At 33.5% G+C, this 12,481-nt stretch overlaps 1 protein-coding gene across 1 annotated transcript; it reads right to left on the minus strand.

The window, feature by feature from the left end:
• Nucleotides 1-3,486: 3,486 nt before the first annotated feature.
• On the minus strand, nt 3,487-7,245 carry LOC107479781 (probable inactive receptor kinase At4g23740). The gene is made up of 4 exons (XM_052258376.1): nt 6,999-7,245; nt 6,856-6,905; nt 5,060-6,403; nt 3,487-4,392 (listed from the first exon to the last, which is right to left on the minus strand). The coding sequence occupies exons 3-4, from the start codon at nt 6,297-6,299 to the stop codon at nt 3,818-3,820; spliced, it is 1,815 nt and encodes a 604-aa protein (XP_052114336.1). The 5' UTR covers nt 6,300-6,403; nt 6,856-6,905; nt 6,999-7,245; the 3' UTR covers nt 3,487-3,817.
• Between the last annotated feature and the right edge of the window lie 5,236 nt (nt 7,246-12,481).

Below are 12,481 nucleotides of genomic sequence, written 5' to 3' on the forward strand. Positions count from 1 at the left end.
GAAAGTGGGAAGTAATTTTTTTATGTTTCTCATTATGCTCAAGGAATTTGTCGATTTATTAAAATTGGTATTTTTTTATATTGAGGTATACCTGTCGATACCACTTGAATTATAAGGAAGTTCGACCACATTTCGTCATTCAAGTGCTGACCATTATCATCGTTGTTCTTTCAAACCATTGGGCGTCGAAACCAAGTTGGTCCACATTTACGGTCGACAAATGGAGTAAAATTTAAATCTTCACTTTGGAAATGTTTGCTTGAATAAAGCTTGGCAAAAACTTCCCAAAAATATTTAGTGGTCGAGTGTGAATGGATGAAATTTGGTTGTAAGGTAACCAATCGGAGGCCTTCGGTGCTTGGTTTCTCGGGAAGAAGTGTCCCTCCTTTGTGTTTCATATGTTTTTCAAAAACTGCATTTAGCTAAAGTTGTAGCAACCAAAGTGGCCCTCCAGCACTGATTGAGGATATGGTATGGAGACTATCGACTATTTGACCCAATTCATCATACAAATTTCCTAGAAGAAGCAAAGGTAGGTTAAACTTCTGTTTTTCATGAATGAGGACAGCAAAAGGGATATAATTTTCGCATTGAGACGTTTCTTGAATAAAAAACTATGACATTAAGCCAATAGTAAAGGAAGGCCACATGTTCATCATTTGTAACTGGTGTACGTTGTTCTCCTATGACATTAAGCCATAAGAACTTTTTTCGATGATGTTGTATATGTGTTCAGGCTTCATGTCAAAAGTAATTGTAAGGCCATTTGATGGGAGTCTTATGATAGTTGCTATATCAAAGAGAGTGGGACCCACCATACTACATGGTAAATAAAAATTGTTAGTTGTTTTGCTCCAAAAATATAAGTAGCTCCGATTATCCAATGATGAGTTGATTGTTGGTATTGTAAAAGTTTGAGAAGGTCATAGATTCCTCAAAATTTTCTTGCACCGGTTTTAAAAGGTTCTAATATTTGAAACCAGGCAAAAAAATTTGCACCTTTGAAAGAAGTCTTGGAATTGTTACGAAATGGATGAGAATTATCAAAAAAAGGGGCAACAAAAAAGTTCTGTTTGATTAGCGAATCCTGATTTTCACTACTCAAAAAATAGTGAAAAATCTTTTTTGCTTGTTCAAAAGGCTAAGGAAACAATGAAGTTCATTATCAACAGAAAAGGAAAATAAAATTTTCTTGCCATTAGTGGTATCTTCTGGGTCTTCAATGACAATATCTGCATCAGTAGAAAAGATTTTTAAATTTGAATATTTAAAGAGTTTTGTAGTTTCTTTTCTTTCTTTGTGTTTCTCAATTTGTTTTCCTTTATTTTTTGATGGGGATGATACTATAGAAGGAGAGGCATCCATTCTTGCATAAAACTGAAAGAAAAAAAAGATTCAATGTTGATTTTAGTAGAATGTAGAAGAAATAATCTCATGCTTGTGTAAAAACCCTAGCGATTAAACAAGGTTGTCATTCAATTTCATGAATTAAAAATTGAATAGAAGTTGTTCATTATAATAAAAGTGAGAAAAAAAAGAGGAACATACTAGTAAAATGAAGAAGGAAAGTAAGGATTAAAACTTGAATCCCTTTGTAGCGGCAAAAATGGAGTTAGAAGTTGAAAGGATAGTTTTCTTAAGATAAACGGACTCAGAGAAAATTTTTGAATTTTTGAAGGGAAAGTTGCTCTTCATAAATTTATAACCCTAAAAAATTGAAATGTATTTAATTAATGGCATGCGTAATGTTCGCAATTAATGGGGTCGTGCTTATTAATGCAGTTATTAAGCATGAGAATGGACTTTTTTTTTCTTTTAATTATTATTGGTATTGAATGAAATTTATTTAGGATTAACTATTTTCATCTTATTAAAAATTTCGATGACAATAATAATCTTAGGGACAATTTGTTGGTCGAAGATTTTCGATCGATTGGATTAATCTGGGATGTCGACTCAAGAAGATGAAAATCGATACCGAAGGTCTCAATTCACTCAAAATTGTCGAAGCGTGAAGTTTACACGTCGAAATATGGAGATCAAAGACAACATGTGCGAAGGGAACAGTTACTTGGATTTGCGTTTGACAGGAATAACTTTTTTGAATCCTTCGAGGTGTGACACTTGGCGAAATAAGATTGGTTGGGTTGCTTTATAAATTTAAAAGGTTTAGTAGCATCAAAAGATTAAAATTCGTTCTCAGAAAAATACTCACGTACACTCACATACTAGCGACTTTCTAAATCTGCCTCGAATTTCTTTTCTGTAGGATTCCTTCTATATTTTTACTTTTTATTTTAAAATTCTTGTAATTTACTTTTTTATAATATATTTTTTTTTTTTGCAAATTATTTTTTCTTCTTTTAAATTTTTGCATTTTTTTAAATTCAAAATCTTTCGACTATATTAAAAGTATTTTATTGTTTTCTTTTAATTTGAAATCATTTAAAAATATGCATAACACCTGTATAATAACCGAAACTAAATATGTATAAAATTAAGTTAAACAAATGAAAGAGACTGCTTCTACAATCAATTTGTCGTCTCTTTTCACAAACAAAATAGTGTGATAATGATAACAAAAGATTCAGCCGGAAATTCATCCCCTAGATTTATTTATTAAAATTAGAGGCATACGCTTAAGTCATTAAAGCAACGTGAATTACTTTTGTACATATAAAGCATAATTTTTCCCCTTAGACAACACCTCAATACACGAGTCTCTATTTTCATCCATATATCAAGTGTTGAAGCAAACAACATTCTCCTTTTAAGAAGGAGAAGATTTGGACCACATTCGGTGGACCCTTCTTCCTGATTATTTGATCGATGCCAATTATTAATGTCAACACTTAAAATTTTCACCGGTGACAATTGACGGAATACTTAACACGTGGTCCATGTTGTCTTCGTTTAGTACTCACCCTCTTCTTATAGCACCCTTTTTAGTTTTTACCATGTTCTTTCCCAAATGCCATTAATAACTTTTCACGTTAAACTCAATTTTGATTAATTATCCAAATAAAAGAAGAACGGCAAGGAAAAACCAATTCGAATTTCTCCGGGTTCCATGCACAACTAGCAAATAATCAAGCGATGTGGTAGTAAAAAACAAAATATAAACCCTTCGAGGGGGTCAATGGATTCGTGCTACGCGTTCTGGGCTTTCTGAATTTTGCAGTCTTATTTTTCTTGTCCTTTTTCCCAACCAAGCACGTAGGAGGAAAGCACACGCATAAATTTTTGCTTTTGACTATAAAGATTATTCATTTATTCTACTACCATCTAAGAATTGTCAACACATAAAGACAAACCGTGTCACTTATTTGAGGCATTTGACATCAGTTTTTCTTTTTTAAATTCGAGACTCTCAGTTGTTTCAACATGTTAGAATAAAAAATTAAAAAATAAGTTAGCTGTATAGTGTTTCCGATCATTATATGAACTATGAACACAAGCAGCGTGTAAAAGAGGAGAGAGGTCAACTTCTGAGTTCCAAACAACCTTTTTCGTATTTCAATCTCTTGTTATGATATTCCAAGAACCTTACAAACCTTAAACCTACAGCATGGAGAAGTTCAGAAAAGATAGTAAACCATCTACCAAGGAAAAGGTGTCCTTTTCTTGGTGCAAACAAAACAACCTCAAATCTAATGTCACATTAAAGTAAGGGAAGAATGGGGGAAGTACCCACTAACCAAGTCACATGCAACTTGAATATGGGCGGCAAAAATTAATCATTCTTGTTCAGAACTTTCAGTAAAACATTGACAGATACAATCAAATCAAATAAAGCCAATAGATTTCTTTCTCTCTTTCATTCACTTCCTTTTGGCAAGGGTGAGGGAGAGGAAGAAGGGGAATTATCGATGTCATGTTGTGGTAATTTCTGTTCTGCTTGGTTGTCCGACGACGGCTGAGTCTCTGCATCAATTTGCCTCACATTTTCTATCATCTTCACAACTTCAGACATCTTTGGTCTCTGGTCGGGCATCCTTACCACGCATGACATTGCTATCTGTAGCATTTCCACCATCTCTTCCTCTATATTTGGATACCTCATCAGCTCTAAGTCAAACACCTCAGCTGTCCACTCCTCTCGCACAACCGAATGAACCCATCTCACCAGGTGGATAATCTCATCCCCACCAGTTGTGTGAATAGGAGATTTCCCTGTCAGAAGCTCAAGTAACACCACGCCAAAGCTGTAAACATCTGAAGGTTGTGCCGCTTTCCTGGTGTCCGTAACTTCAGGTGCTCGGTAACCAGCAGCTCGTGAGATGGGTAAGGCAAGTGAGCTCATTATGGATGCGAGACCAAGGTCGGATACACAACCATACTGTTTAGCATTGAGGAAGATATTTGAGGATTTGATGTTGCCATGCACGAAATCTCAGAAGCATGACAAATGTTACACATTCCAACAGTATATGGACATAGTTTGCAATGTGTACAATTGACTAAAATAACATTTTTAACTCAGATTGCTTTTAATTGATTATTTGGTTGCAAAGGTTGAATCCTGACTTCTCAAGCAAACTGCATATGTAAGAAACCCTGTTAAAATTATCTGCCCTCAAGAGGAAAAAGCAAAAATTTATATGAGCGATATATCATGTACAACGTAATGATCCAGTGTTTCTGAAAAGTGAAAACAATAAATGGGAAGCCAAACTTTCTAACTTCAAAGTTAACACTTCCATCAAAATTGTTATAGCCGAGTTCTTAGTCAGACTTGCATTACATAAAGAATGTTTCAAACAATTGAGAAACAATAGCAGTTCTTAGGAAAGAAAGTTAAATTTCCCTCGTGAGATGCAGAGTATTTCTTCAAACCAACTCAGGTAAACACATGATAAGCTAGGGAGGTGAAATCATACAAAAAGCTAATTGAAGATCCAAGTCCCCTTTTTATGATGAATCAAGTTCATCTGAAATAGTAAATATGAGGGATCATATATTTCTACTAGTAGCAGATTAAGGATATTAAGTCTAAGAACAAGTAAGATGGCAGACATTTATTATTGACAAAACAATGGTCTAAAATTATGCTACATACCGTGTAACATTGACGAGACACTCCCCTGGCTATAGTAATCATATACCATTAATTTCTCATCTTTGGAATAATAATATGCCTTGAGCTCAACCACATTCTCATGTTTAAGGTTTCCTACTATTTCCATGTGTTGCTCAAAATCCTTCTTTCCAACTGCTACCTCCTTTAACCTCTTCACAACAACCGTGGTTGCATCTTCCAGTATTGCCTTGTATGCAGTACCAAACGTTCCCTTTCCCAGTACCTCAGCAGAAGCCCTGAGTAAATCCTCCAAATCAAAAGCATAATTACACCCCTCAAAGAAAGACAGCTTATTATTCGCATCCTGGTTCCTCGATACAGCTTTCTCGGGAGACATGTCACCCTTGTGCAACTTCCCACTGAAGGCATCATCATCTTCACCCCTCCTTCTTGAGCAGCATACAAAGATCAAGAAAACAAATGCCACAAGGCCTAGAACACCACAGGCAATAGTAATTCCCAGCAGTGCTGTTTCGCTGAGCCTTCCATGCTTCTTAGATCTTGAAGAAGGCCCATAAACCGGAGGAGGCACTGGCGGAACAACAGGAGAGCTCCCAAGAGAAATATTATTTCCAAAAAATGACGAATCAGGAAACCTCTGGAGGGATTTAGGCACACTCCCATGCAAATTGTTGTTAGACAGATTCAGCAGCTGCAGTCTTGGCAACTGGAGATTGGGAATTTCGCCAGAAAGCGAGTTGTTTGCAAGGTTCAAACCAGCAATCTCGGTCAAATTGGAAAGGGAATCAGGAATGCTGCCATTGAAATGGTTATTGGACAGATTGACAATAGTAAGATTCTTCCAAACTGAGAAATCAGGCAAAGGACCAGAGAAATTGTTGAACTGAAGATACAGTAAAGTTAAGTTCTTCAAATTAGAAAAGTCAGAAGGTATCCGCCCAGTTATGACATTGGATCTGAGGCTCAAAGTTTGCAGTGCCGAGAGGCGGCTAACAGTATCCGGCGGAATTGGGCCACGAAATCCAACCCCCGGCAGACGAATGGCGATGACCCGGGACTCATCTTCACTGCAAGTGACTCCGGTCCAATTGGCACACATGGAGGAGGTCTCATCCCAATTCAGAGGTCTAGAAGGAGGGAATTTGTTCACAAAATCAAGCAAAGCTTCCTTATCTCCGACAGGTTCAGCATTTCCTTGCCAGTGATCAATCACAACCAACAAACAAATGGAAGATAACAAAATACGTAGGAACTCCATTTCCACCCTTTTCCAAGTATTTTCCACTTCCAGCAGCAAAAGGGAACGAGGTGTTTCGGCTTGTTTATTTACACTGCAAGCATACTACTAAACTGCTGCACGAGCTGAAAATGAAGACAAGAAGAAGAAGAAGAAGAAGGACCAAGTGTTAGTGTAAACATAAGATACAAAATCTGGCTCTCATTCCCGCTTTGGAAAACAGAATAAAAGGGGAAAAAGGGGGAGGGTTTGAGAAGTTGAGACAGAGAAAAAACCGAAAGAGCGTGGGAAAGAGAAATCTGATTCCTAGAAGGTTGTCGATGAAAGCAGGAGGGGACACTGAGAAACTTGTGCATAAAAGAATGAGCGCTGGCAGGTTCTGTTTTTAATCCCTCTCTTTCCTTTTTTTCAAAATAAATTAGAAAAGGGAACACAAATTAATTTAATCCAGTAAAAATAAAGAAACAAAAAAGGGAAAGTGGTTCCAAGAGAGTGAGAAGCAAGCAGATACGGTGCTCCTTTTTGGCTTTTTATTCCGAATTCAAAAATTGAAAGCGAGGAAGGGGCTACTACTCACTCAGTTGGGTAGAACCTATTCTTGCTTCGTTCCAGATCTGTGCCTGTTACCTGCGCTATGAGATTGTGATGTATTGTGACGAGTAATGGAGGTATATAAATGCAGAAATAGAAGAAAAGTGTGAGAGTAAATAGAATAAATACCAAGTGAATGAGGTGTTGCAGTGAAGAAACGGCTCTATGGTGTTGGTGTGTGCGGTGGATGTAACTGAAGGCGAAGGGCGTTAGACGTTAGAAGTTAGACGTTAGACGTTAGCTTAATGGGTGGAGGAGCCCCGCTACCGCTGGGTGAGTCAATGCGAGTATGACTCCGAAGCGTAACGGTTAGAACTGAGAAGGGAAACTCAAAACCGCTGTTGATGGCTGTGGCTTACTGGCTTTGTGGGAAGGAATCAAGGAAATACTGAACGAGTAAGTGTGACTGTTTTATGGATGATGGTCGATGGGATGGACACTCATGTGGTCCCTATGGGTCACATGTGGGCCTTCCCTTCCCTAATTATACTTAATTAATTAATTAATACTTTCATTCCACATTGCATAATAAATATCAATTTAATTTAATTCTCTCGTTATCTAATCTAGTTCCTCTCCAACGAGGACACCCCCCAAAAAAAGAGATGTTTCTTTCAAAATCAATTAAAAAATTTTGTTCTAATTGCCTTTTCTTTTTATCTATACAAAAAACTTTGAATATAAGAAAAATACATCATTTATTTATTGAGTTTTAGAAATAGAATTAAATGGCTTATTTTTTAAAACTTTGCCATCATATTCATATCTAGATTGTTTGATAATTGACTTAAAAAAATTGTTTGACAACTTTAACTTTCGTTTTCATAGAATTCAAAGAATAAAATCTGTTATACTATTTTTATCATATCTCAAACAAGGAATCCAAAATGTTCGTAGTATTCCAAATAAAAATACATCCTGTATTAGTATATATGTAGGATCTGTAATTATATTTTACCATCTATTTGGAATTAGAAATAAGGAAAATATAGCCAACTAAATGAGGGAAGTAAGCCAGTAAGGTATATTATACTTAAAAATTGGATGGTTGAACTAGTGATATTGAGGTTCCTAATTAAGGTAAATCATCATTTTAGCTTCTTTTTTCATGGTTAACTTATTGCAATTCAAAAAAGTACTTGTGCAATTATACATCATAATAGGAATGGTTATCTTCTTAAAACATTTAAATATTTATCTGCTAATACTGCTACTATGTATGGACAGGATCTTGCGTTCGAATCAGTTGTTATACAATACTGTTAATTAACTTTCTTATTAATTATGAACTTAAGTCCTTTGGTAGACTTGGATCCTGGCTCTTTATTATTTATCATTTTTGGAGAATAATAGCATTTGGGAAGGTGGGGACAACGAGTAGCAGGTTAAAGTGGCTGGTGAGTGGTGAAATGATCATTAGCCCTTTTACGATAACGACAAATAGTCAATGTTGTCAATGGTCCAACATAAATTAGGAAATTGTACAAACTACCCCAGACATCCAACCATGATTATATTATGCGTGTATATTTGCTTTTTATTTTTTTTTAAGTAAAATATCGTTGTTTATTTTTAATATTTGAGATAAATTTTAAAATTATCTAAATATTTAAGTTGTCTTATTTAAATTTTTAATATTTTAAAATTATTTCAATATTATTATGTTATTATGCTGTGTTTAGTTCATATATGAGTGAAGACATAAACACAAATATATAAATATTGAAGACATATATAAGAAGACACAAATTTTTACTTTGTTTGATAATTATACACAAAACAGAATATAAATTACAAATGTCAATATTATCCTTATTTCAGAAAAAAAAAATCACTACCATCACTGCCGTTAAAGATAGAAGTGAAAAAATGTATGTCTTAACCTTTGTGTCTTAGTGTCTCAATAAAGTGGTAATACACAAATTTTATGTATTTATGTATTAATATATACTACAGTGTTCCTTCTTATTTTATTTATTTAAAAATCAAACATAAAACATAAGTGTGAGTGTGTTACTATGACTCAAAATTTGGTGGATCACACCTACTAAACAAACACTGCATTAGTGATTTATTAACAGAATTGACAGTGAGACAAAATCGAAACGATTTTAAAATGTTAGAAACTTAAATAAAACAAAAAATTAGGAACAAAAATAATACATTACCCTTAAAAAGATTAATAATTATCTATCGTAAAAAAATTAAAATTATTGAAAAAAATTAAAATATATTTAAAGTTAAAAATAAAGTTTAATTAAATTAAACATTAAAAAAGTTTAGTATATTATAGAATAAAATGTATAATTTATACCTTGTATATATACGATGCTTTTTTTTTTCTTTTCCAAAAGTTTATATATAAGTCATTCTATAAGTATGAGTAAAAATTTTGAATTCATAATACAATTCATTCTATTAAAATTTATTGTCATTTTATTTGATTTGGTAATTTTTCTAAGAGTAATATATTATTTTTATCCTAATATTTTTGTTCTATTTAAGTCTTTAACGTTTTAAAATTATCTCAATTTTGTCTCATAATTAATTCTATTAATAGATCACTAATGGTAGGACAATATTAAGACGATTTTAAAACATTAGTGACTTAAATAAGACGATTTAAATGTTAGAAATAATTTTGGAAGGTATGCCAAACGCTAAAGACAAAAAATAATACTTCACTTTTCTTTTTACTGGTTGCAAAAGTGAATTTGTTTCTTATACTTAACTAAATTTATTTATATATATAAAAAATAAATTTTATATTTTAATAAATTTAATGAATGAATCAAATATTATTAGTCTTTCTTTTTTTTCTAAAAAAATGTTCATGTGTTAAAAATATTCTAGTATTCACTAGTAATAACATATTCTTATTATCAATCATATCATTGACTACATATTTAAATTCTTCTGTGATTAACACTTTAACTTGTTGAAAACACAGTAATTGCTTTTTTATTAAAATATCAAAATTGAATTGAACATGAAAGATTATAGTATTTGTTTTTGTTTGTAAAGAGTCTGTTTGAGGCACAGCTCATTATAAAAGGAGATATTGTCCTATCTTTTTTATCAGGTTGAAATATACGTTAGACTTCAAAAAACATTAAACAAGGTGAGTATTTACAAAAAAGTATTTTGATATTTAAGTCATTAATAATTTAAAAAAGAAAATAATAATAACTTAAGTGAGTATTAAACTTTCAGATGCATTTTACCTTTTATCTCATATAGACTTACTTTTGAAGATATGATTGTTTTTTAATATCTTCGATTGTTAAGATGTCATTAAACATGTATGTGAATCACATTGTAATTATGTTTAGAGTTTCAACATCTGTTTCAACTTCTTCTCCAAATTATTAAGAGGTAATGTATGAGGAGGTTATTTTTCTATTTCACTTGAATGATTCTGTCTCTTTGTTTGAATGCTCTTTGAGTTATAGATAGAAGTTGCCAAGTTATAGGTATAGGTTGAATTATGCACAACAACATTATAACTCATGAAAGCCCTGACATTCTTTTGACCAAATCTCAAAATTATAAGTTACAACGTTGAGTTATAGTGATCAGATCAACGTTGATAAATTTAACTATAAAAAAAAACTAAAACTAACTTGTAATCATAAAAAGTGAATTTCGGTAGATAAAATTATTCGAACACTAAAAAATTATTCAAAATTCTAAAATTATCCCTATACCCTGATACGGAATTTTACCGCAAATTACCGGCAAGTGCACCGAGTCGTATCAAATAACAAGTTCATGGTGAGTGAGTATCGATCCTACAAGAATTAACGGAGTAAACAAGCAATGATTAACTAATTATTCTAGTTAGACAAATGAAATTAAGAGTTTTGAATATCAAATAGTATAAAAGACAGTGAATTGAAGAATGCAAACAACAAACATGTGAGAAAATAATATGAAAAGAGAGTTAACGCTTTGGAGATGATTAAATTTTCAAATTAACAATCATTGTCAACTACCTTGATCGTACAAAGATTTAGTTCATGACAAACCTTAGGTGATTGAATTTCAATTCCTTGACAATTCAATCTCTTCTAACCCAATCAACCGTCAATTTCTTGATCAATCAATTGTGATAAAAGATTAAGTTCAAATTCTGATTTATAAGTCACACAATCCCTATGAACCCAAAAATAATCCAATTATATATCACGTATCACATTAATTCTTGATAATTGAAGAATTGTGAAAAAAGAGTTTCAAGCTTTAATTCCAGTGATTTAACTTTTCCAAGATTCAAAGGAATTCAATTTAGTTTAGGGTTATTTTCCAATATGCTCTAATCCATATGATGAAGAATGAAACCAATTCTTAAACAGAAATCAATGCATTAATCAAGAGTAGAAAAATAAATAGTTATTAATCCATCAAAATAAATAGAGCTCCTAACCTTAACGATGGAGATTTAGTGGCTTACGGTGCTGAGAAAATCCTCAAGTGTAAAAATGTAAATTGTAAAGTGCCGAAGTAGAGAAGAGAAAAGAGCCCGCACGGCTTCTAATCTTCCCTATTTATAGTCCTAATCCTAATTGATACAAGACTTAAATTAAAACCTAATAGTATCTTTTTCTATTTTAAGACTTGATTTGAATTCAATTGATTCCTCCGTGTTGATCTACGCACAGACGTGGGATCACTCCAAATCTTGCTATTGGCGCTAAATGCCGGTGACACCTATCCTACAAGGTTATGTATGCTTTCCAAAGACACGGCGCTAAACGCCAGTGATGTGGCGTTTAGCGCCACCTATCCCAAGACGAATGGAGAGTTTGTGTGATCCGGCGCCAAACGCTAGTGATGTGGTATTTAGTGCCACCTTACCAAAAACGGATACTCCGACGATCTAGTTACTCAAACCTCTCTTTGATACGGTTGCACCACAAGCATATAGCTGAAACTATAATCCCAAACATTGATGCCCAGAGCCTCTTTGGACTGCCGATGAGCGGATATTTTATACACTTTTTGGGGGTAATTTCATGTAGATTTTAGTATGTTTTAATTAGTTTTTAGTAGAATATTATTAGTTTTTAGGAAAAAATAATATTTCTGGACTTTACTATGAGTTTGTGTGTTTTTCTGTGATTTCAGGTATTTTCTGGCTGAAATTGAGGGAGCTGAGCAAAAATCTGATTTAGGCTAAAAAAGGACTGCTGATGCTGTTGGATTCTGACCTCCCTGCACTCGGAATGGATTTTTTGGAGCTACAGGTTTCCAATTGGTGCGATCTCAATTGGGTTAGAAATTAGACATCCAGGGCTTTCCATCAATATATAATAGTTCATACTTTGCGCGAAGATAGATGACGTAAACTGGCATTCAACGCCAGTTCCATGTTGCAGTCTGGCGTTCAGCGCCAGAAATAGGTTACAAGTTGGAGTTCAACGCCCAAAACACGTTACAACCTAGCGTTCAACTCCAGAAACAGCCCAAGCACGTGAGAGGCTTAAGTCTCAGCCCCAGCACACACCAAGTGGGCCCCAGAAGTAGATTTCTACACCAATTATCTTAGTCTACTCATTCTCTGTAAATCTAGGTTACTAGTTTAGTATTTAAACAACTTTTAGAGATTTATT

Source organism: Arachis duranensis, chromosome 3 (genome assembly GCF_000817695.3).
Source record: "Arachis duranensis cultivar V14167 chromosome 3, aradu.V14167.gnm2.J7QH, whole genome shotgun sequence".
Lineage (NCBI taxonomy): Eukaryota > Viridiplantae > Streptophyta > Magnoliopsida > Fabales > Fabaceae > Arachis > Arachis duranensis.

What these genes read in the sequence shown, in the direction of transcription:
- LOC107479781 (XM_052258376.1), bottom strand. Translation starts at nt 6,299, where the DNA reads ATGGAGTTCCTACGTATTTTGTTATCTTCCATTTGTTTGTTGGTTGTG. An exon ending in TGTCTCGTCAATGTTACACG is followed by an intron (nt 4,393 to 5,059) that starts GTATGTAGCATA and finishes CATGCTTCTGAG; the next exon opens with ATTTCGTGCATGGCAACATC.